Source organism: Catharus ustulatus, chromosome 20 (assembly GCF_009819885.2).
Source record: "Catharus ustulatus isolate bCatUst1 chromosome 20, bCatUst1.pri.v2, whole genome shotgun sequence".
Taxonomy (NCBI): Eukaryota; Metazoa; Chordata; class Aves; order Passeriformes; family Turdidae; genus Catharus; species Catharus ustulatus.
In genome coordinates, this window is record NC_046240.1 from 7,602,684 (window position 1) to 7,628,902 (window position 26,219).

At 40.4% G+C, this 26,219-nt stretch overlaps 1 protein-coding gene across 3 annotated transcripts in view; it reads left to right on the forward strand.

Annotated features, from left to right (window-relative positions):
- ANKFN1 (ankyrin repeat and fibronectin type III domain containing 1) overlaps positions 1-26,219 on the forward strand; it is a 99,372-nt gene that overhangs the window by 26,488 nt on the left and 46,665 nt on the right. Inside the window, exons 2-7 of one of the 3 annotated variants that reach the window (XM_033076813.1) lie at positions 2,725-2,808; positions 2,958-3,092; positions 8,097-8,298; positions 15,701-15,911; positions 19,094-19,288; positions 21,276-21,389. In XM_033076813.1, coding sequence (XP_032932704.1) covers positions 8,113-8,298; positions 15,701-15,911; positions 19,094-19,288; positions 21,276-21,389 — 706 coding nt within the window. In that variant the 5' untranslated portion in view covers positions 2,725-2,808; positions 2,958-3,092; positions 8,097-8,112. Of the gene's footprint in view, positions 1-2,479; positions 2,809-2,957; positions 3,093-8,096; positions 8,299-15,700; positions 15,912-19,093; positions 19,289-21,275; positions 21,390-26,219 lie in introns of those variants that run through there. The other 2 variants (XM_033076812.1, XM_033076814.1) reach the window with 2 other exon arrangements.

Consider the following 26,219-nt stretch of genomic DNA (forward strand, 5'->3'; position numbering starts at 1 on the left):
GATGGAGGATGTGCTGCCTGCTGGACATCCCGTCCTGGGGACAAGGAGCCCTGTGTGGGATTCTAGGATTTTGGAGAACTGGGTGGACGCTGCCACCTATCGATGTATGGAGGACGCGAAACCCGAGACCTTACAGGGAGCTCCCATCCCAGAAATGTCCCAAACCTGCGAGGAACAAACAGAATTATTAGCTGAGTGCACTCAGTGGCCAACACGAGGCTAAAAACACCTGTGGTGTGTAAAGCTGAGAGCAGCACAGCGTGACACAGGTTTGGGGACCGTGTCACTGAGTCATCCTACTTGGGTGACCTCTTTAAACAAAATGTACCACTAAATATGCATCTTCACAAAAATGTGCAGCTTTAGCAGCAGCAAGAACAGCAGCAGCTTGTGGTGGGATCAGCTCTCCTCATGTGCTGCAGGTAGGGAACTCAGACCCATCGATCATGGAAAGAAAACCTGTCACAATAGGTTAAGTCAGCAGGGTAAGTACAGCCAGCAAAATGCTCTGTGCAGCTATGGAGAGTGGAATGCAATCATAACTGGACTCTGTCCTCTCAAGGAAACATCAAAGGCTGAGGATGGGCAGGTTTGTGCAGATCAGACTAAAGATCTGCTTCCATCACAAACCCAGGGGTTTGTTTCTGTAGGTGTTTTAAGTCTTCATTTCCAGAACTGCATGTAGGTGCCTCTCACAGTTATTTACAAACATTCAATAATAACTTTTAATAACACCATTTTTTATAATTTGCTAAATGTATGATTGCTTCTTTTACCTTACTGAGCATTGTTTTGTGTCTTCTGGCTTTTTAATTATGAATTTATATTCATAGGTCAAGAAGATTATAAATATATTTTCTTGATACAAAAAAGCTAATTGTATTTCACAAGAACTAGGCTTAGGGAAGAAAACATCTTGACTTTTACTATTGTACTAAATACAGTTTGGGTAGAAAAAGGACTAAGTATTTAAAAAATTGAAAAGGTAATTGGCAATTGTGAAAGGGCTGCTTTCCACCAAGCTAGAGAGAGAAAGCAGAAGATAGAAGTACTGAACCACAGTGAGAAAGTGCTGGAAAATGTTTAAGAATAGACTAATTTCTGAAAATTCACTTTATGTTTTTCCCCTGGAAATTGAGAATTCCTTTACAAGTGAGTTACATAAATAAGATCTGTACAGACCAAAAAAAAAAACTTAATTGGGGATTTTGACGCAGAAGAATCACCCCTATTTAGGACAGCACTAAAAATGGAGTTCTTAAACTTACATTTATTTTTAACTGATTTAGACATTTCAGATTTTCAGCATGCTTTTTTACAGATAGTATCTCAGTGTTAGAGAGGTATTTGGGGTTTTCGAAAGATTTCCAATTTCCTCCTGCTGGCTCAGTCAGCTCTCTGACTAATGATCCTTGGAAGGAGCAGAACAAAAGAGGGAATCCTGCACAGGGAGGGCCTGTGATTTTCATGGTACAGGAGAAGGAATAGAATATTGTACATAGAATATTGTAACAGCACTTTGCAATCCTCTGCTGCAGCAAAGCATGTAACTATTTGTATTTAATATCCTCACTATGCCCTGGAAATACATCTGTGAGCACATTTACACACACATGTACAGGCACACACATGTGCTGATAAAACCCCCCAAAGAATGGCTTGATCCAGATCCAGACTGGTTTAAAAAATCCAGATTAACTTCATGTGCCATGGCATGCAAACATCAGGCCCAGGATTACATTTTCGCTTCAGCTACTTGGGCAGAAGGATTCCCTTGGGTATGAGGCACAGCATCCTTAGCTGAGGTTTGAAGTGTGGGAGAATCAGGCTGATCAACAGATTTTGGGAGGTTTCCAACATTTTCCAAAAATCAAGCATCGTGTCTGAATAAAACCAGGGAATAAATTTCAGCAGATTGTGAGACTAGCTCTGGTATCTCCTTAAAAACAATCCAAAATACTTTTTCTGTAGATATTAATGGTCACTGGCTATGAGCTGGAATTGGTGTGTTTTGGTTCCTTTCTATTAACCAGTGTAGCACTGGAGTGTTCTGATTGTATGAATTTAACCCAGTGGACTGTCTAGAAAGATAACAATTTTCTCAGTTGTTGTTTATCTTTGATTGTCACCTTCAGTGTTTTTAGCATGCTGTATATGGGCATTTGAAATATTCCACATTTGACTTCGTAACATTTTTGTGGGTTTCTGTGGGTTCCAATTTTTGCAAATTTTTGCCCTATAGTAAAAAAAAAAAAAAAAAAGAGATTGTGAAATATCACTATTCCACTATTTTGGAAGCTCCTAATGCAGACATTACAGACTCTACTTTAGCTGAACCCTCCGTAGAGTGTGCTTTTGTTATCCATTTAATAATCTTTTTGAGGCGTAACCTGTTCAGGCTGGGAGCTTTCCAGTGATGCTGCAGATGTCCCACAGCTATGGCTCTGGCTGCTGCTTTTGTTGCTATGATTGCAGACAGCTGTAGTGGTAGCTTGCTTGGAGAAAGAAGAAACAATACATCACATGCAACAAGCACTACTGCACTGTGATTTTTTTCTCCCCTTCCTCTCACTGCTTTAGCATCAAACCAACTGCTTGAGGATGGCTGCATTAATGTCTTTTTGCTCATATTTCATGGCAAATGAATTACAATCACAGTTTTGTTTATTCTGGCAGTAATTATTTTTTCTACTTGCACACTGTGCTGCTGGATCAATTTTAAAGGCTACAAGAAGCTAAAAGCACACAGGAGTCATGGCATCTCTCCCATGGAGGCTTCATGTGTCACTCACTCCTGCAGCTGCACAGGTAACTGGGACAGAGTTAAGGCACCAGGCATTTACCTGTGATACAGTAATACTTGCTTTAAATGCTGTTCTGCTCTGAGGCTTCAGCAGCAATCTTGGACTTCAGTAATTGCTAGTAATAGGCTTTTTCATATCTGATCATTCATGCAGTGTAAGGAAGAGATTTACTCATTCTGCCCAGAGGCTGAGCCAGCAGAGACAGCAGAGCTAATGTGATTCATTGAAGGAAGAGAGTGGACAATTACCAGCAACTTGTTCACGTTTTACCTTGGAGAGCCTAAGCTGGTAAGTCAAATTTAACTCTTTAATGCACATATTCCTCATTGTTAGTTTCAACTATGATTGATTCATAAACATACAGTGTTGAGTGGTTTCTCAGCTGTTTTGTTTTCCTAAAATCCTAAGAGAATGCTTTTACAGCTATGCTGTGCCCTCCCACTGCACCTGTCTACAGAGTGTAGCATTTATGTGCCACAGACAACACAGTGATCTATAATTTCAGTATTTCTTTTTCTTTCTCTGCAATATGTTTTTGAGGGACAGGGATATTAGGTCAGTATTTGACAATTAAAAAGGGGAAAAAATAAATCTTTTATAAAGGTAACAATTTTCTATTCATTTGTATTTGAATTTGGCTTTTAAAGGATTGGTGGTGGGGAATAAAATGGTTCAGTGCTTAGGTACAAGTAGAAATCTGATCATAAAGAGGAAGCTGCAGGATGTGCAGCATGAAATGTGTTTTGAGAGACCTTGGTCCCTGGTTGGGTTCACAGCTAGCACAGTGACAGTCACCCAGACTGCCTTGATGAGTATTTCCAGGGCAGGGCAGTAACTGTTTCCCCAGAGATCTGCTGCAAGACTTTTGTGCTCTTTAATTCTTGGAAATGCAAACTGCTGTTAATTATGACTGGTTATAAGGAGAGCTGCTGTTACTTTAGCCCTGCCTTTCCCAGCCAAAGCTGGGCTGTGCTGCCTGGCAGTGCTCACCTTGCTCTGGGGTGCAAGGTGGATCACACAAGGCTGCCCCAACCATGTGGAGATGGCCTTGCCATCCTGACCCGTGTCAGCTTTGGGCAGAGACTTCCACAGGAGAAAATCTCAAATGGGGCTGCTCTGCACATCTTCTCTTTCTAAATTATTAGTCTTCCATGTGCTGTGACAATTTGAGTTCTGACAATGACACATCCCCAGGCTAAGGCATTTCAGCTGGGGGATTTGCTGTTTCAGTCAAGACAATGCACATTTCAGGTCTTCACCTGATTGTTGAGGCAGGGATAAGGTTGTAAAAGAAATCAAATTAATCACTTCTTAATTGAACCTAAAACTGCTCTCATGAAATTAAAAAATGCCAGCATCCAGGAAAGCCTGTACTTTCCATCACAGAATCATGTGAATCAAGCTGTCTCTTTTCCTTATTGCTTATTATGCTCTTCACCCACGATTTTGCCCGATCTCATTCTCATTGCTCGACTGTGAGTCATTTCTACAGCCTAATAAGGTCTTACTTCCAGAAAGTTTTACAGAATATGCAACTTGCCTTTTTCCCCATTTCATACCTTGTGTGTGACTAGGAAGAATGCTAAGTATGACAATCTGCAGTAGCATTTTGCACTGTTTCAGTACACTGGTGAAAGTATGCAGCTTATTTGCATAATGTCGTTCCAGCTCTTGCTTTATTGTTCCACATTTATTCCCTGCACTTGTTTGGGATATTGATGGTGAGTATATAGGGAACATATCTATGTTTCAAGTCATTTGTGATTCACCAATTCTGTGTGGATAGCAAAGATGCCATCTGTTTTATTGTTGAATAGCTGCAATTTCAAGAGTGTTTACTTCTCTATAGATTCACCTGCTCTTGACTTCACAGGAGCATTGATGAGATTATAAAAGATTCTATTTTATTCTTCCATCAGTGTCAGATTTGGGATCTGATCTGGCTTTTCACTGACAAATCTTCCATGTGAGGCAGGGGCACGCTGCAGTTCCTGTCCTCAGAGTCGTTGTTTAGGTGGTTACTAACACACTGTTGTTTTCTTCTGAATGGAGAAATCCTGGTTCATTGACCAGATCAAGGTGGGAAGGACTCCAGTAACCCCAAGGAACTGCAATATCTGGAGCCAAATTGTGTTTAGTCACAGTCCATGAGAACAGTAACCCATGCCATGGGAAACAGACTTGGTGGTTAACTCCTCTGAAACCTTTCTGGGTTGGTGACACTGATGAGCACCCCAGTGATGCCTCAATTTGTTTGGTTCAAAGCCTACACCAGCATTCTAGAATGCTGTAACAGAGACTCCAGTTTCTTTTTAGAGTGTACACATTGAAACAGAGAAAGCAGCCCTGCCAACTGTCTGAGTTTTGAATGTGTACTGGGAGAGTGTCACCAGAGCACCTCTCCCAAACACTCTGATTTCCTGGAAAACTGTCCAAAAACTGACAGGTGCTTCTCCTTAACTTGCTCAGGTTAGTATTTTCTCATAAAATAAAATGCTGCTGTCAAGCTGTTCTCTGTAGAAATTTGGGATTCTGGAAACAACTTCTTCCTTCTCAAGAAAGCTTGAACTTGATGAGTTTCAGGAGATTCTGGACAACTGAGTTTAAGAAGATGGAGAAAAATACACTTCCTGCACTAGTGAAGGCTGGAGATGAGATAGGGCTTTTTTGGAGTCAGGCTGGCAAAATCCCTTTTTTTTTTTTTTAATTATTTAAATCAGCTTCTGATCATCTCCACACTTTTTACATTAATTTCAGGGGTGCAGCTCACATAATTCCCTTCTGATTGCACACACTGGTGTTCTAATGTAACAAAGTCTTTTCACCCCAAATGACAATTGTGTTGACTCTGTGTCTCTTCCTTCAGAAACTTGGTCTCTCTTCAAAACCCCAGGAGCACGGAGAATATGTGAAATTATTTGTAATAAGATACTTTTATGCTCAGGGTGTCTGCTCACCACAGTGTACAGTGAGAATGGAAGATGTAGAAAGCTTAGGAGACCTGGCTGGTGTCTTTAATCTTAAGGACAAATACCTGCCAAAACCAGACTCAGGGTGAGTGTTTAGTAAAGAATGCTTTTACTGGAAATAGTCATTAAAGTCTGGTCCTGCCATCCAATTTGCTCAGAAGAATGCTGAGACTATGAGAACAAAAAAACAAAAAGAATTTGTATCATAGTACAAAAAAATACAGATTATTTCCAGAAAATATAGTCTGAGAGGGTAGCCAGGTTTACTATTGCAACTGTGAAGTCTCCTAGAAAGGCATTCTGCCTTACAAATGTGTACACACTCTTGTCAGGGGAAAAGGAAAATGTGAAGAAATGGTGCATTTTTGTCACCTTTTCATTAGAGATACATAGGCAGTTTCCTATGCCTGCAGTTGGGTCAAATCTGATTCTTAGTTTCCCTTCAGAAAGACAAAATTATTTTCACATAATGTACTTCGAGAGTTAAATATTAATTCAGTTTTTCTTAATACAGAAAAATTACTGTAATGATAGAGCACAGAAAGTATTGTTTAATTATGAGATAATATGTAAATCGAATTAGGTGAGGCAGTCAGAGACAGGCAGCAGTCCCTCTTGGAAGGGTTTGTACTCTACATGGACAGGGCAAACACAGTAATTTTAAACTAATACAAGTGATACAATACACAGATAAAGTAAAACAACATACAGACACATCCAGTGCCCACTACGTGAGGAAGAAACCACTCACTAGAAACCATCCATAGCAACATTTACTTTTGGGTGTCATTTTTTCCCACACTTGTACTACCAGAACTCACTCTGCAAAAACATTGTTTCCCTCATTAACTGAAACCCTTCCTCCTTATACAAATTAGCAAATAATTCTATGTCAGATTTTGCCCTTTTCTGACCCAGAGATGGGGCAACTGAGAGGCAATTTTTAAAAAACTTTTATTCAATTTTCAGTCTCATATGAAGGGTGAAACATTACAGATGTTATAATTTACACCATCACAATCAGAAGCCAACTATTTCCTGATTACAATACACTATGAGTGTTTCTTGGCCTATCAACTTTTGTCACATTACGCTGTAAAATGCTTTGAAGCAAATAAAATCACCCCTTGTGGGTTCCATGACAATGCATCTTTCACAGTTCTATTTTTCCAAAGTACCTAGTCTTATTTGCAAGGCCATCCTTTGAAACTTTTTTCTAGCTCCATTTCTCTCCCAACAATATCTGTCCTATTCCATGGCATTTCTTAGTCAGCACTTCTTATCTCCAGGTTTGGATACAGATGCACGGTGTGAGCCTTCTGTCAGAACTCTCTACAAATCCATTTCCCACAATTCTGGGGTGTTCTGGTTTATTTTTCCATCTTGAATTCTCTGTGTCCATAGATAACCATGGGTCTAATTCCATAAAGAACAATTTTATATTGAAAAAGCCCCAAACATGTCTAGAAAGTGATTTTGGCCCAGTAGCTTTGCACTGTGTGTCCTAGTTTGGAGGACAGGTGTCTGCTAAGAAAGGCAGGAGCCTCTCTTTGAAATGGAGAATGTAAACCCCCTCCCTCCAAATTATTATAATTTTGAAATCAAGGGGCTCTCAGGCAAAGATACGGGAATTAGGAATAACAGTTCTTTTCTAGGGAAATTAAAATAGAAATACAGCACTACAAAGAAACAAACCCCAAACCCTGACACAGTCAGAGTACAGCCTGACACCCGTCAGGCAGGGTGTTGGCAGCAGTCCCATTCCATGGTGGCTGCATCCTCCTGCAGTGACAGATGTGGCTCAGTTGGAGCAGTGCTCCTGTACAAGGTGCGGTTTCCCTCTGGAGCTCCAGTGGGGATGTGGAGAAATCCGGTTTTCCTCTGGAGTCCAGTGGAGAAAGGGGCTCCCTTAGTGTCCCAAAACCTCTGTTTTTATCTTGGTAAGGAATGTTGGGCTCTTCCCCCTGGCTGGGGCAACTCCCAATGGGATGCAGTAATTTTATCAGTCCCACAGTGGGACTCAATGGCCATGAGCAGAAAATGACTGGCTGGAGGAAGGATGGGTTGTGAAAAGATAAAGAACAATGCCCTGCCTGGTTTCAATGGATGGCCCATTAGCAGAATATATCCCACAGAGATCAGGATCACTGCCCCCACCCTCAATAGATGTTGATAGAACAGATACCTTTTATCACAGTCTGGATTGTAACCCAAAACACTGTGTGAAAGTGATTTCAGCGCACTTTCAGTTTCAGTGACACACTTCTGACCAATGATGTCGGTGTAGCACAACCTCCCTACATGGCTGCTCCTTTCCCTCTAGAAAGCCCTGGCTGAGGATGACGCAGCAGATGCACAGCCTGAGCCTGCTGCAGACCAAGAAGCACAGCATGCCTTCCTCGCCCAGCGCTGCCAAGCGGCTCTACCGCAACCTCTCGGAGAAGCTCAAGGGCAGCCACACGTCCTTCGACGAAGCGTATTTCCGAGCCCGCTCCGACCGCCTCAGCCTCCGCAAGGCCTCCATGGTGAGTGCCCCATCCCTGCTCTAACTCACCCCCTGCCAGCCTCTCCATCAGCTGGCTTTTCATCTGCACCGTTCTCATCAGCTCGCTTTGTTCCCTGATGAGCGCTGGGTGTTCTTCACAGCCCTTCCATTTATGATCCTTTGTCGAAACAGAGCTGCACCCTCTTGAAGGGTAGACAGGCTACCTACTCAAGTGGTGGTGCTTTGTTTTAGGAGTAAGGTTGTAACTTGGTGCTTGCATGACAAAACATGAATTAAATCTATAGATGCAAATGTTTCTCTTACCAGAAAAGAATAGAAAGTGTTTTGAGAAAAGTGAACGTGGCTTTAATAGAAGTTCCCATTTTTCCAAGCGACAGAGGAAATGGAGATTTCAGACATGGCAGATAAATGCCAGGCTATTCCCAGACTGTGGTGATGGTCATGAGATAAGACTGTGGAAGAAAGAGATCACATGTGAAGGAGTCTGGCCTTGGTACCCCAACCAAGTCCCAGACAAACACTCTGGTACCAGCACAGTAAAATATAGAAACTGCTGGAATTAACCCTCACAAGAGCTCCTGCTGCTGCCAGATCTGGTGAAGTCACACAACCCCCATTGCACACATTTTGGGGAATGGAATTTTTCTCTGAAATAACAGCCCAATGTAAATTCAGTGTACAACAGATTATTTTCTATTTGCTGGAGGAAGATGAACCTGCTTGTTGATATTGCCAAAACAGAATAAATCCCACTTTTTCCTAAGTAGGAAAAACAGACACATTCTTCAACTTCTCCTCTGAATTATTTTGTTCAAAGATCAAAGACTTATGACAGTGTCTGAATGCACAAGGAGATGCCCCTTGGAACCAGTACTCTGCAGCACTCAATCTGATGCTTAGTGCAATGCAGGACTAAACTCAGAGTATGGCTGGGCCAGATAACAAAAATATTACATTTTCTCAGAAGGAAAAAGGACACTCTAGATTCCTTTAATACTCACATGTTATGTAAGAGACATATTATACAAATCAGTGCAAGAACTGGAAATTATTTTTAATTCAATTTGCTGATGCTGTCCCCTAGAATCGTTCTTTCCTGAAGTCAGAGGACCCTTGCATGACCCATGGAGACTGTTGTCTCCCTCCTGTGAAGGAGGACCATGATCTGAAGGAAGCAGGGGACCATGGCTGCTTCCTCTCAGCTCTTCCAGAGCCAATAGATCCTTGTTTCATAAGAAAAGCCTGAAATTCAAACAAGGCTTGTGAGCTGGAGGGCAGCCTTTTCATGGTAGTCAACAAGCTGTGGGTTTCAAATGCTTTTCAGATTTGAATTGAGATCTCAAAGTACAAACTGTGGGGAGAGATTCTTTAGATGAATTTTTTTAGCCATTTTCTTATCTTGTCTTTTTTATTTTTTTCAACTGCAAGCCCAAGTGTGACAAGTGAAGGAGGAGGATAAAGCAGCACTGCGGACATGCCAGAGCAGACTGACATGCAGGCTGAATGAATGCCAGCCTGTGAGCATATCTTCTGACCAGTGTTTATCTAAAAACACCCTTCACATTACATATTCCTTCAAACATGGGCTCTTCTGTCATACTTCACCAATGAAAGAGAAATTGCCAATGAGCTGAGCCAAAGGAGGAGCAGGGCTCTGCTGCTGGGGGCTGAGTCCTCTGCCAACCCTGAGCCAATAACTCACAGCCTCAGCTCTGTCCCTTTTCACTCAGGACCTGTCAGCAGTGGGAGTGCCCATTCCATCAGTCACCACCACCAGGAGACTTGGTTTCATGTGGATGTGGATTTGATGGGACACAGACACCTGTGCTAACCCCACTGAGCTGCCATGGAGTGTCACAGCTGTTGTCACTGACAAACACCCAGCACAGCAACCTGCAGCTATCCCCAGCCTGGTGCCCACATCAGGGAATAGACTCCCACTGAACTCCAGGGGCCTTTGGATCCCATTCTATCCATTCTGCTTCTTGTTTTCCCAGTTTTCCCTAGAAATAAACAGCAAGAAAGCCATTAGTGAAGGGGTAGAAATATTCCAGGTCAAGTTGCTAGCTCACGTATTTTCTAATCATTGAGTTTCTGTGCTGCTGAGCTAAGTCAAGGAGTAAAATCATGTCTCCAGACAAGTGAACAACATTTGTTAGAATTTGTTTTCTTTCAGCTTTGGCTAGTGAAGAGTTTTCTTTCCACTCTCTCTTGCTGTGCAACACTTTCCATTCAGTAAATTGTTGTCTTGCTGCAGACATAGCAATGTCCCAAAATAGCTTTATTCTTGAGCCCATGTTTATCAAAACAAGTCTTTGCAGAAACTACTTTACCACTTTTTCCAACTCCAGTAGTACATAGTGGACTTTTTCAGTCAAACTTAGAGCAAATAGCTTGAAAGGGGCACTTCATTTTAATTAAGCTACATAAGATTGCATTTCTAAACACTCTGGCACTGAATCACTTACTGGAACATGGTTATTACTTACTGCAAAGCAATACTGTAGTTCTTTTCAGTATATACATTTGTGCATCACAGTAACACCTAAATAAATTAATCACATAGCACAGCTGTCCAGCTAATGATTAGAGGCTGCAGGACTGAGTCAAGGAAAAAGCAATGTAAAAACTGCTCTAAACTTCACCCAATCACTTTCAAATGTGATTCAGTTTTTCTTTGAATTTAATGCTTTTGTCCTTTCAGAGCAGAAGAAAGCTATCTTGTAAAGGTAAATGGTGGCTCTTGTTGGCATTTGTGACAATACCAGCTGGATTAAAATACAGCACTGGGATCTAAAGATATTACTCCTTATACCTGTTTGGATTTCTTATCCCTAGGCTGCAGATGTGTGAAAAATGCTGCAAAACTAGAGAATCTTCTACATGGAATGTGATAAGCTTTTGCAGCAAACTATGCCATTTTCAAATATATTTCTGTTTTCTGTGTGAAAGCAAATAGTTGAGGAAAGTTGGTCAGGTGTGTAGAGTTTTTCTGGACTTGGAGAGCTGGGGTGGATGCAGATTTACAAATGGGGCAGCTCACTAGCACAGGTGAAGATGTAATAGATACTGAGATACTGTGCTGCCTCTCCAGGATGTTTTTTGACTGTCTAGCAGAGTTTGATGTGCTCTGCTGTGGATGAGGGATGCACACATGACCAGTTAGAAAGGCCACATCACAGCTGCCATGATTTTACACTCTTTGAAGTTAGAAGAGCTGCCAATGCATTTCAGCCTATTGCTTGTGTCTGAATTGCTCATTTGGAAAACCTGATATTTGCAATTTGGTCTTGTAATTGTTTGGATTGGATGAAGTAGCTTATAATATTCATGCTCTGTTTCTCATTTAAATCAGTACAGCTTTTTCAATCAGATTTCTAATGAAATGAAGAGATAGAAATTTGCTTTTATTTTTTCCCTTTTGGCAAAACATTCTTGCCAACAGGTCAGTTGGCAAGAGTGTTTATGACAAATTTAACTTAAACACGTGCTTAGATTCTGCTCAGCAGCTTACTTAGGGCCAAAATTTCATAGATACTTCAGGTATTTCATTTGGCAAGCAAAAGTCCAAAGATGCATTTTCAAAGGCACACCAGCAGGTCTAAATTGTGATAACTGAATCAAAAAGTTCCAGTTTAAATCAAAGTTTTAAAATCAATTCTACAGCAATCTGACAGAGGTGTGTGTATGTATATTTTAAAAGGACCAAATGCTTTTGTCAGCCATAATTTGGCTTCATTTCAACCATAATAGTGAAGTTAGCCACCTCTCTTTTATTATCATGTAATAGGGAATTTTTGGTTTATATAATGGAAGAAACTTCTGAGATGTAGTACAAGATTTCCTGAGTTTCTCACAAAATTGGAATTAAAGCCAAATAATGATACTGAGCACTCAGAGTGGCACTCTACAAATGTTAACTCATTTAACTTTTGTGCACATATGCAAAGCAAATTAAAAGATAATTACTTATTCTGGTTTTTAAAAATAAGGAAAACCATGTATGTACACAGTGCCACTGATGCCTTAAGTTTTAGTTTTTATATTTTTCAGATTCTCTGCTGCCTGGTGTGTAACTCTGAAACTTCACGTTAGGTGTCAGTTCTCTTCACAGGGTGATTAGACAAAACAATCCCTTCCCAGCTAGAGAATCAAGGACAACCAAAAAACAGAAACAAGGGCAAGGGAAGGCCAGAGGGCTGAGACTTCATAGCCTGGGGCTGCAATTGGACAATTAACCCTAATATTTGCATGGACCAAAACTTGCAAAAGTGTAAAAACTCTGGACTGAGACCCATCTTGAATCTACCCTGGGTGTAACCCTGGCCAGGCTCTTGCACTGCCCAAAGTGTATCCTTTCAAGGCTTTTCAATAAATACCCATTTTATTCCTTTGACTATATAGTCTCTGTTCCAGATCAGCCTCTCTAGGCATCACCACAGAAGGGAAAATATGAAATAACTACCTTCTTATCCTGAGTGAGCATCACAGCCTTTCACTCACTAATATCATCAGCTTAACTTTTTTGTTCTGTTCCCAGACTGTTTCCAAAAATTAACTAAAAGAAATGCAGACCAATGCAGTCATTTCGTTTCCTTCAACCAATTCCCTTTGTAATATTCTCTTGATTAATTCACTGCTAAATAAGTAGTTTTTCATAGCTGTGATCAGTTACAAGAGTAATATGCTTTTGTTTGTTTTCTTATTGGATCAAAGTTCTGAAGCATAATTATCCTGTATTCCCATAAACAACACTGTTGAGAAAGTTCCAATAACAGTAGAAAAATAATTTGAAATGGACATTAACAGTGATGCAATTAATGCTGTTTAGAGTGCTGATACAGAAGAATTGGTGAATTTATTTCTAGTGGAAGGTGCCCCTGTCCGTGGCAGGTTGTTGGCACAAGTTGATCTTTAAGGTCCCTCCCAGCCCAAACCATTCTGTGATTTTCTGATTTTGCATTTCTAATAATTTCCATTAATAAAAGTCTATCAGTTCACAATTCTGCATCATAACAATGAAGTCTCATAGAGTGAAGAGCACAGCTTTCTTTTTCCTCTGTACTTCAAGCATCAGTGCTCTCTGCATGTTAATTTTGGGTGCACAATACAGTGACATACAGCTGTTAAATTAATATCACTGTTGAGTGGAGCTGAAGACATCAGTATCAGAATCATACCAATAATTAAAATATTTGTAATTATAATTACTTAAAATTCTTTTAATTTCTAAGAAGAGCACTTCATCCCTTCAGGGTACAGGCAAAACACCAGAATAAGCGTGAGGTCTCTGATATCAGGATTATAAAGGTGTTACATAAGCAATACAGCAGCTGTGTGGAGCTACTTGAGTGATAAGAAGTATTCCTGCATTGCAGTAAAAATTTCTGACATTTTAAAATTTTCTCTTATAATAAGAGAAATATGTGCTGCCTTCTTTTCTGGAATTTTCTGGACATGTGCCCTGCATAATGACAGTGTATGCCCTTACAAACAGTTTTTATCTTGAATAGAGGGATTTTAAAAGAATGAAAAATAGAGCAAATAGACCCCCTTTTCTGATATTTTTATCTTATACCTACCCTGGAGTGTGGTCTAAGTATTTGATTATAAAATTAAACCTGAATCTTATCACCTTGAGAAGAGTCTAAATCCTAAATATGACAGATCCCCATGATTAACACTGATGTTTAAATCACATCTTTTATTCTGCATGGAAACCTACAGAAAAAATATTTCACCAGTTCTGTCCTGTACTTCAGTGTCTACAAGGTAGATTCCCAAGTCAGCACTCCTGTCCCAGATTTGCTTTATTGCTGCATGGCTCATCTCACCCTTAGATTGTCATCCCAACATCTCATTCCTCTACCCTGGCAGTTTGGGGTACAGGGCACCTGCTGTACATTTGTCCTCCTGTCCTGCTGATTCCCAATATCCAGCACAGATGGGGTACATATTAAAACTTCTGGGTAACATCCCTTTGCAATTTCTTTGTGTGGTGGCAATACTTTACATGCAAAGAGTAGACCAGAAGATCCCTGTCTTCTGAAAATTTCAGAAGACACTTTTAACTTCAAGCACACTGAAAAAAAAAAAGAACTGATCAAATTCCAAGGTGGAGCTGCGGACTGCAGTTTCCAGAGCTGCTTGGAAACCTTTAGTCCATGTGTTTTACAAGGAGACAAAAGATGTTCCAGCAGGTTAATGTTGTTTCACTGAGAGCAAACTTGGAGACAGATACACCCAGTAAATCTATTGATAAATTGATATTTAAAAAAGAAAATTCAGTTTTAGTGTGGTTGAAGTACCAACTTCTAATCTCAGTAGAAGATGGTTTCAGTTCAATGTTTATTTCATAGAATAAGGAGTGCATTCTGTGATGAGAATTTTCTCAGTGCTCCCTCCCTGTGGTTTTGGGACACAGGGAGCTGGTTTGCTCTGTGCATCTGAATCTGTGCTCAGAGCCCTCCTTGCCTTTCTGGGCCTCTTGCTCCTGCTAATTCATTCCAAGTAGGGAAAAACCCTCTCAGGTAATTATGGCAATGGGACACTGGGAGAGAATTTAGAGAATCTTGGCAAATAACTTGTCATTACTGCGGGCTCCAGAAGGATGTTCTCATAAAAGAAACCTGCAGGCCCTGCTACTCTCCTGCACCTGCTTCTCCCCAGCTGAATTAGGAAACAACAGGGGCCTTTGTATTGTGCCATTCTTTTATCTCCTTGACACTGGTAAGGAAAAGGTTCAGTGGTTCTCCCTGCCTAGAGCTGCTGCCATCAAGTTCCCAGGTTTGGCTGCCTGCGCTCTCTGCTGCTCAGACATGCACAATGGACATTTTTTCAGTCCCATTTCTAGTTCTGCTTTTAAGGTCTACAATTTTTAAAGTTTCTTCTAGTTGCTACTTAAATGCAATAATACAGGCACCTAGAAATAACTGAGGTGGTAGAATCAACACACTGGGTCACGCTGGAATGGGGAAGGTTTTTCTGCAGAACTGCTTGTTTGATTTGGATTTTCATCATCTGATTGTAGTTTTCTACTTGAAATTCTGAGTTTCAAAAACTCATTAGTCCAAGGCTCTGCCAAAATTGTAGCGTATCATCCAGTTTCACACTGCAAACATAATGTTGCTCATGCAGTTTGATTACAGGACAGATGTCTAAATAAAAATGTGCTTATTTCATATGGGTTTGAATCTCACTTGAATCTTCCCACAGACCTGAAGCAATTTCAGGCACTCCAGGGGTAGACCAAGCTCAATTCTGCTGCAAACATTTGCCATCCTTCAAGCTGAGCCTAAGTCGGGGCTGGAGGAGCAATATTTTATTTTGAGGGGCAATCTCACCAAACACAAATTTTCTCTATTTTTAAAGCACTAACATATGATAAGTTTTACTGAATTTCTGTCTTTATTGACACACAGAATTTTCAGTGCAATGAAGCTATGTTTGAGGCTGTGGAGCAGCAGGACCTGGATGCTGTTCAGGTTCTTCTTTATCAATACACACTGGAGGAACTGGACCTGAACACCCCAAACAGCGAGGGACTCACTCCTTTGGACATTGCCATTCTGACAAACAACATCCCCATTGCCAGGACCCTTCTGCACGTTGGGGCAAAGGAAAGCCCACACTGTAAGTAAAGAACACAAATTGACTTCGATAATTGCTTGTAGGAGATCAATTCTGCTGTTGTTAGTGAAAATCAATTACACAACACACAAAAATTACCTGGTTCTATCATAAAAATGATTATTACAAGAGTGCTGGAGGATATTTGCAGCAATATCTGCTCGTTGAATATGTGCTCAGCAGATCTTTTTTGTTCTCTCAGATACACCAACTAATGAATCAGGTTGAGCTTCTAATGTGATTAACATTAGGGCAGCTGGGTTAATAGCAATTTTGAGAAAAAAATCTTTACAAATATGGCAACAGGAACTCAGTGATTCAAAGATTGTGGTCTGAAATGTAGCTTGTCATCAAAAATGAAAGGATGATGGGTTGTCTAGACTTTGCTTTATTTTGATTATCCTTTTGATTTTGTCTATGCTGCCTTCAGGAGGCCAGTTGTATTGAAATCTGTCACTTCTATTCCCCACAGATCCCTCACTACTGATCTTCAAGTGGCCTAAAATCCCACTTAAATGAGAATTTCAAAGTTCTACAGAACCAGAGAAAACCTAAAAACGAAACAGACCTTCTCCCTTTACTGGCATACCAATATTGCTTATAACTACATATTGTAGTTATAAAACTTCTTTGTATTCCTTCATGGGCCTTTTTATGCCCAGTTTGTGGGTTGGAGGGTGACTTACCAACCCAATTAATCAACCATATACCATGACACAAACTCTAACGCCTTACGTGCGTCTAAAAATACCCTGATGTAAGAGAATTTGTTTTAAACTGTCAATGCCTATATTTAGCAAGGCTATAATGAGACTGTGTTTGAGGGGTTCGGCCACTGCAGACTCTGCCATTAATTTGAAGTTAGTTAAATTAACAACATTTAGTGCTGGCATGTCAATCTCAGTGCTCCAGGAAATTGCACCTTGAGGCTACTAACATTGCCAGTTTTTTCACTGGAGAGTGTGTGTGCATGTGCATGTTGAGTTTTTTTGCCAGACCCTCAGTGTTGGTACACCTTTATTGCTTTTCTATATCCACAGCACTTATATTATCATTTATTCTGGCCTCCTTTAACCTTCCCTGGAGATTTTTGCATAGTGTAGCTGCTCAGTGAAAAGAGTTTTTTAGTTTTATATTTATTTGTTTATTTTTCTGTCATGGTTCATGACTGAGGCTTTAAAAAAAAGTGTGACAGCATTTAGAGTACATGATTGACTGCTGAAGCAACATTCATTAACCATGACAAATCTAGAGGAAAACACAGTCTTGAGTGTTCTAAACAGCAGTAAAAAAGACTAAACTAATTTTTCATTGACCTCATCTGTAAATAAATGCAGTCTGATGGCGAGCAGGGGCAATCATAAATTAGTATTCATTTCCTGTAATTAATGCAAACATGCCTATGAACACAGAGAATATGAATATATAACCACCTCATTTCCATTTCAAAATATACCCACCAAATTTCCACTTCACTTATCTTGATTTTTAGTTTTTCTGATTGAAATAATGGATGAAACATTCTCAGTAAAAGCAAACTATCATTTTGTTTGGATTTCTTACCTGAGGAGTTTGCAGTGGCTGTTTAAGAGTGAAATGCAAAAAGTTATTTTCAGCCCTCAAAACAAAGGTTCACAGCATCTTTGTGCATGGAACACTTTCTATTTTTTCCAGACTTTCAGCTCTGCTTTCTGTACTCAACCAACCCTTTTCGAATTAAATCCTGTTTGTATTATCTCAGGGATGCAGGAACACGATCCAGCACCCAGCATTTTCCTTTCTCTATGGTGGACAATTGAGCAAGACTTCCACAGGCTGAATGGGAGGGTAAAAATCTTGACTCACCCAGTTTTGGGACTGGACACAGTGATTAGAAGTGTACAAGAAGCACAGAGCTGGGAGAAGGCAGAATAGAGGAATTCCTCATTCTAAGTGCACACAAAAAGTTTCCTTCACAGAAAACCTTTGCTCTTCCACTGTATATATTAGCTGTAGTGATCCAGCTGAAATCTCATTATAGCCTCTAATCTAACTCTGTAGAAAAGAGGATCTGGAGGACAGATAGCTTCCATCTGTATCACCTGGATTTCTGCCTGGAACAGCAGCAGATAAAGCAATAGAAAGTAAAACTATGATCTTCATCTCCACATGGAACTCAGATTGTATAAATTTCAACAGGAACCCAACATCTTTTAAAAACAAAGTAACTAAGATCAGAGAGTACAGCATTTAAAATATTAATTTAGTTGGGGAGAAGACAAAGTGTTATCTTTTCAGTTACTATTATTCATCACATATTCATGGTTTGGCTTGTTCATGTGAACCCAAATAAAAATAAGATTAAAATTCCCACTGGCTGATTGGACACGTTTCCAAGACTCGACAAATGTGGATCTGAACCTTGATTAAACAGATAGAGCCAGATCCTTAGTGAGAACTTGAACCAGTGCCAATTCTCAACCACCTGAAGCTCTGGCACATAAAATCTCCTTCCTCAGTCCTGTTGTGCTATCAGATGTGTTGCATGTTTATTGCAGGCATGGATCCAGGAAACCCTATCACCTCTGGCCTCCCAGTAAACAACAGTTCTGAGGATACCAGCAGTTCCAGGGAGCCTGACCATATGTCCCTGATGTCCATATGAAGAATGATCAAACTTAAGAAGGATGGCTTCAAGCCAGCTTCTGAAAGCAAAGTATTAGAGACAAACATTCTTCAAAAACAACCCTTTGGATATCAGAGGTGTTGAGTAATTCTTTGCTCTCCTGTGGCTGTAAAGATGCCAGGGCACTTTTCACATCAGTAGGGTTATTCTTAGGCTCTGCTAAACTCTGGCTGTCATACTGTTATGAGAGACAGAGGCAGAAGTTAAAAAGAGGGGTTCAGACTGCATAAAACAAACATTGTAAGGACAGTGAAACAGTGGAGCAATCTCCACCCATCCTGGAAAGTTTTCAAGGCCAGTCTGGATAATGCCTTCAGTAACTCGATTTGACCTCTTGGCTGAGCGTGTTTTGAAGAGGATTGATCTAGAGAAGGTCCTTTCCAATCTAATTTGTCCCATAACGTGTTTTGAAGAGGATTGATCTAGAGAAGGTCCCTTCCAATCTAATTTGTCCCATAACGTGTTTTGAGCGTGGCCCAAATTTTGCCGAGCACTTCCTATTTCCCTCTTTTCCTGGCAGTTTCGAGCGTGGAGAGCAGGTCTGTGCACCTGAGCACGCTGGTGCAGGAGGCCCAGCAGAGAGTGATGGAATTGTCTGCACAAGCAGAGAGTGAAGGGCTGGGCACGGAGAGCTCCGAGAGGGAGAAGCAGCTCAAGGGCTGGGAGTGGAGGGCCAGGCTGTACCAGCGCATGAAGGACGGCTACGAGCACGCCCGTGAGTATCCTGCCTTCCCTCAGCCTGGAAATGGAATTCAGGGTCATTGCAACCAGGAGGGGATATAAAACATGATCCTTATTTGAAGGCATTCAGGGCAGTCAAGAAGAGATGTCCACACCCCTACAGGGATGAGTACATTTTTATAGGTTTTGGGGAATGAACATAATACATAAAAAACACCAATTAGGAGGACAAGTGGTGATGCAATTCTTCCCCCTCCACATCAAGTCCCTTCTCTGGAGCACCCCCTGAGCATTAGCTGTGCTCTGTCCATGAAATGGATCTCAAAGAGTTGTTCTCAACCTTGGTTCCCAGGAAGAGCTAAGACAGCACTGGGGCCCTGCACCTCCCGGGGCTTGGAGCTCTGGAATTTGTTTTGTCCTTCTGCTTTAAAAAGGCTATGGAAAAGTACTGGGAAAACTAGCTATTAGTACAGCAGGCTACAGAGCTCCAAATATATGTGTGGAGAATACAGAGGACATTTAAAAGGAAAAAAGGCAAAAACCAAATGGCATCAAGTACAGGGAAAACAGCAAAATTCCAGGCAGAAATCTGCAGCTGAGACCCCTCCCCAAAGATGCTGATCCTCACAGCACTGCACAGGTTGGGATGGGGAAACTGAGGCACAAAGGTAAAATGACCTTTCCAAGAGGGAGAAGGAAATGGGTGTTAGAACAAAGAACAAATATCTGAGAGCAGCAACCACATAGCTCCTTAGGCTACATAAAATTAATAATACATCCAACATCCTGACTCTTCATTTGGGATGCAATGGTTCTGCCCTGCTTATCTCTCTTCACATTTACTCCTGGATCTCATTTAACAGGTTCAGAATTTAAAACAGGATGCTCTAAAACATACAAATAAGCACAAAGAGGGATGAGGACATTGGCCTTATCTCTGTTGTAATTTGAGTATTTTTCAAAAGAACTGATACTGTTTTGGAATGAGATTGTTCTAAATATTTGATCAAGGAGTGAAATTTCATTTTGCACATAAGTATTGTGAAAGTTTAACCTTAATTTTGGTGAGCACTAATCTTAATCTTGGTATCCTTTTCATCACCACAGCCACAAATTCAGTCACTTTAAACTGTTGTACAAGTGAGTCTGTATCCAAATTAAATTGGAATTTGGACCCTAATGAAGGAGTAAACAGGCCTGAATTGTTTCTAGACACACAGATCTTTTAGCTGTATCCTAAGTGATGAAATACAATCATTGCCATTAACATTTTTTAAACCATTTTATATAAATACTCACAATTTTCTCAAATTCATTGTACGCTAAGGTTATTTCTTCAAGACAGATGTAGTGCTCTTCTCTTAGATACTAAATACAGAAAATACAGAAGTAGTGAAAGTTAATACACTGATTTTTTAAATCAATCCCAGCAGTAAGTCATGACATTTTGTGTTTGATTTCTGAATTGAGTCTGACTGATATTCTGCAAATTAAGCTTTTTTTTTCTTTTCTTTTTTTAAACAAAAATATTTGGCCTCAATTGAAACAGTATTTTGGAACTATTACACCAAAACTATTGTGGAATTTGAACCTTTAGAATCCAAATAACATAAGAATGTTGTTTTGGTTTTTGATAAATTTGAGTTTGTTAGTGAAAGCATCAAGGTTTCATTAGCTCTTTGTGGTTTTGTCCTTTCTCTCTCCTCCTATCCCCTCCAAGAGATTTATAGGGGCTTTTCATTGACATAATTAGCATGGATCTGTTTTATTGGGTTACATATATGCAGGAAGATATTTTTAACCAAAAAGGAGCCAAAAACCATGATAGAAACAAATGGTGTCTGCAGGACATTTTTAGCAGGGGCACTAATTAAAACGCTCAAAAGGAAGAAAACACAAACACCTACAACCCCAAGCTCACAATTGCAGGGTGATTTTCAGTGGGTTCTTTGAAGGCTCAGGAACATTGTTTGAACAGGATTTGTTGTGCTGAAGAGCTGATGTTTTCTCTTCTCTCCCAGGAGCCCCCGAGGCGCCAACCAATGTCTGTCTCATGGTAACGAGCAGTACATCACTCACTGTCACCTTCCAAGAACCCCTCAGTGTCAACTCAGCTGTGGTCACCAAGTATAAAGGTACTGCATTTAGACATCCTTCATTCCCCTTAACAATGTACAAAAAAAAATTTGAGGGCTAAGTGGCACTACAAGAGATTATATTATGGTGCAAGTAGTGTTTAAATGTCATTATCTTCCCAGTAAACAGACATAGAAGTGGAATTTTCTTGAAAGATTACCCAAGGACAGAATTTTTATTAAAAGAAAAAAAAATAAAAATAAATTAACCAAAAGCTTTCTCCATGAGTGCTTTGAAGGAGCTTGCTTGACTCACTGTGGTTAAGACATCAGCTCAATGACTGGGTTGAGATGAGCAGTTACAAAACACAAACTAACTTTTGGTGCCTGTGGGCTCCTGAAACCATGTCTATCCTTGTAAAATCCAAGCCCACACCACCATTCCTTAAAGGAATGCCTCTGGAAGCTGAAACTTCTGGCACAGGCATCATACAGCCCAATTAATTAGCTATTCCAGGGTTGCCACATCATTCTTGGAAGAGTGATACATTTGGGGTGGCACCAGTTAGTTGCAAAGTGGAATGAATAAGAAAATGCTTCCATCTGAATAACCCTGTTGAATAGAGATGGTTTTAAAACAGAATTTCTGTTCCACAGGAAATTCCAACATTGAGAAAAAAAAGCAAGTTTTATTGAAGATTAGAACAAAAATGAGAATTTTAAAAATTTCCTGTTTAAAGGAACTTTCAGGTTTTCTACAGTCTTTGGAACAGTAAGTTCTTCAGTGCTAAGCACAGCAACCCACAGCCTCCAGCGGGAGCATGAATCCTCCCTCAGGGCAGGGTCTGGGGGTCTGAAACCTCCTTGGCCCTGCCAGGGGAGTCCAGGAGTGGGAGCCTGAAATCCTCTTATTTCCCCCCAGTTTCTCCCTTCCTGCTTCCTGCTGTTTGCTTCTTTATATTAATCATTGAAAACTCCTTTCAGAGGTGCCTCAACCTAAAATTTCCATCCTCCCAGCCAGAGCCATGCTGGCTGTGTGGTGGGGAGTCTGTTTTGTGTTTCCATGGGTGGGTGTCCCAGGGGTGGTTCCAGCAGGAGAGGCTCAGGGTGATCCCATCCCTCGGGGGTCCAGCAGCTCCTGGAGCCCTCCCAAGGTGGGACATCCATGCACAGACCCCACTGGCACCAGCACAAGCTCCCAGAGCACTACAGGAGCTTATTTTGGAAAAGGCACATTCTCTCCCTCTTTCCTCCTCTGCTTCTGGTCACAGACTCCACTCACCACTGGCTGTGCCCAGCAAAATAATTTTTCACATTCTATGAAAAGAAAACAAACCCCAACCTCCCAGACACCACTGAGGCCATCAAAGTGATAATGCCCTGATAGCCTCAGCAGAAGGCAAATTGCAGTGCTACACCTAGTCAGCTGTGCAGTGCTGCAGGAAGTGTGATTTTCAAAAACATCAGAGCCCTCCAGAAGCCTAAATCTAATTTTCGGCAATGGCTTGTGTTGCCAGGAAACTAAATTTCATTTAAGAGCTTCCCACTGCCTGATTTACTTGTGAAAACAATACTTGGGCTCCTAAAACACCAAAGTTCTCTAGAAAATATCAGACCATTCTTCACAATGGTTGTATTTTAAATAATTCTGAAATATTGTCCACCCTCTAATTATAAGGATTCTTGGTTTTTTCACAGGAAACCAAATTCCCAAACAGAGGTAATTTTTAAAAATAATTTTGTGAGGGTTGCAGTACTTTTCTCTTGGGTAGTCATTTGGGTTGAACCTGGTTTGTACCACGTCAGTGGTGTCCTGTTTTTGATAAACACAGCATTCAGAGAAATTTAATCCAACCTGACCTAACTTTCTGATCAGACCAGGTAGCACTGCCCTGTATTTTGAATTACCCTCGTGATCATTTTGTGCTTTATCAAGTTGACAGTTAGTCTTGCCAGAATATTCTTTTTAAATCCTTTGTCCCAGGAGACTTGCATATTTATGGTTAGATAAAAAGAAAGATCATTAATAGCTCCTTTTGGTGACTTTCAGGAATTAATTAAGCACTGGTTGTAGAATTGTTTATTACATTATGGAGTGAGATTCTTTGTGCTACTTTGAGGGGTCATAAAATGAACCTTTCAAATGATCACTTGCAAGAATGATTAGAACCAGCTAGCAATTACTGAAAGGAGAGCTTGATAACAAAGTGTGAGGATCTTTTTGGGCAGATATATAAACCTCCTGTCCAGAAAACCATGGAAGCATTTTGCTAATTCAGTAACAACAACAACAACAAAAAAAGCCTGTTAAGGTGGGTTTTTTTCAATACTTTACCGTTTCTTTTTCTAAGCAAATTAAAATTCAGGAGCATTTGCAACAGTGTTTAGGGAATACCTGCTCATTAACAGGAGCTAATAATGTTCTTTTCTCTGGATCTGAACTATAGGGAATAAAAACTGACATCAATTCTGTTCGGTTTAGTTCAGTTCCCTAAAAACAGTGAAAAAATGCCAATTTAATTTTTCCCGTGTAAATTTTTTTCTTTTTTTCTTTTTTTTTTTCCTTTTTTTCTTTTTTTCCCTTTTTTTTTATTAAATATACTTTTTCCAAAGCTTTATTTGCCCAAATGTCTTTTAGAAACTGGGCTTGGAACATTATCTAACTCTGCCGTTTTCCTGTGTGTGATCTTTTCCCTTGTTGGCTGTATAACTTACAAATAATCATACAGGAGAATAATACTTTGCACTCACTCTCTAACCACTAAAACCATCTCACTTCATTAGGAGATTTAATTTTAACCACACACGGTGAATGGGTATTGACTTTGGTGTCCCAGCTGGATGGAAGCTCAGTGGCTGCATTCTGCTCAGCCATGGCTTTAAGGAGCCAGAGTATTCTTTACTTCCTCTCCTGGATTGTTGTTTAATGTTGCAGGCACCATCCTAATGGCTCCCTTCAGCTTCCCTCTGGAGAAGGCTGCAGCGTGGTGGTGGCTGACATGAAATGATTCCTAAGTATATTGTAACTTAGTAAAGTGTTTTGAGGCTGGAAGCAGACAGGCATGACATAAATCAATAATAAAAGTAATAATCTGCTCCATGCTAGAGAAAGACTCAAAGCCAGAGACACCTCACCCCAGCCAGTTTTAGGAAGGATGTGAAGCATCACTGTAATATTGATTTAAAAAAAAAAAAAACCTGCCCTTGCCTTGGCTAATTGTGCCCTAGAGCCAAACTTCACATCCCACCATGGAAGTCCTTAGGACCTGCTTTAGTTTTTTACATCTCTGAAAACACAATCACAGCGTTCACATGGACGTACAAAACAACTTGCCACAGTTTGAAGCCAGGGAGAGATTTTTGTTTACACCACCATGCTGGTACTGCAGGATGTTTTGTTATCCCAGAGCTGCACCAGTGCAACCATCTCAGTGAAAAACACCCCAGAGCAGCCCAACCCAGACAGACAGCATCCAGCTCCCAGCAGCATCCCACCAAGGATGAGCAGAAAGTGCTTGATGGGCTTTTAAGAGCTGCTATCTTTCACTAACCAGCCTTTCTAGGGTTCACATATTCCACACAACACATGCACATCAAGAAAGCAGGTTTTTTCCCAGGAAAAAAATTCAAAGTAATGTTAAGTAATTTTGTCGTACTTATTTTTCTGTGGATTTTAAACCCGTATATCATTTTGCTTTTACAGTGAATAAGTACAGAGAAACCTCCTCTTACTGCATGATTTTTTTTTCATCCATTTCCCATCAGAAGTAGTCCTAATAATGCTGTGATCCCAAAGTATAGGATAAGGAAGAAAAATGAACATAGTGCTGATCACTACCTACCGGAAAGGCTCAGCATGCAATGAAAAATCTCTGTTTATATTTTATTTACAATTTTTAAACAAACATCTATATTTTCTTTTGAAGAAAAAAAATGAAACAGCTTGTATAACCCAAGTTGAGCTAATTTATTTTAGAGCCTGGAACTATTTATGTTTGAAGGGAGAGGAAGAAAGACATGTTTGATGTAGCAAACAAAGCTAATCTTCTCTGTTTGCTTGTAGCTGTGGATGCCAAGTTATTTTCCAGATAGTGATGCTGAGCTGTCTAAGCCACTTTAGCCCTTGTTACCTTTTTGTTTAGTTTGGTATTTTAGCAGAGTATTTCATGTTTGTCAGATCTTCCCAGATCTTTATTTTCAGTCAGTGTATTCTTTAAAACACAAAACAAAACAGGTTGGCTTAGATCAGGGAAGAAGGAGTTACGTTTTGCTTAAATTTTGAGAAAAGGTCGTTCCCCCTCTCCTTTCTTCCAAAGCACTTTGTGACCCATTTCAGAGGTTTTTTTTGAATGAGAATAATTTTAATTGCCTTTGAGTCACTGTTTTAGTCCTGGTTGGATGTGCAGTAGCTCCAGGATGCTGCTGTCACTCGGCTGCATGGAATGGGTCAGTTCCAGTCCAGAGCAGACCAGAACAATTTGCTGTTGTCATTGGGAGTCTCAGCTAAAGGGTGGCAGGAGCTGCCTTTGCACTCAGGGTCAGCACCTCTGCTCAGGAATGAGGAGCCTGGGCCTGTTTCACATCTGCCCTGGAGCTCAAAAGAAACCTGGATCTGGGAATCTCAGCTGGCTTCTCTGCTGGCTTCTCTCCAGGGTCAATGGAAAATTTACATTGATAAAAAATTTCAGCATGAAAAGCCTCCAAGACTTTAGAGGAGTGATCTATAAATTCTGTGTGATTCTGCATGTTTTATTCTTGGGGGTAATCCTTTCACAACCACATAATCTCATCATTTTGTGTGGGCTTCTACCTGTCCCCATGAGCACATAAAAAAAGCAGATACCACATTTTTTATTCACGTATTTGATATGTTTATCAGAAGTTGGCCAT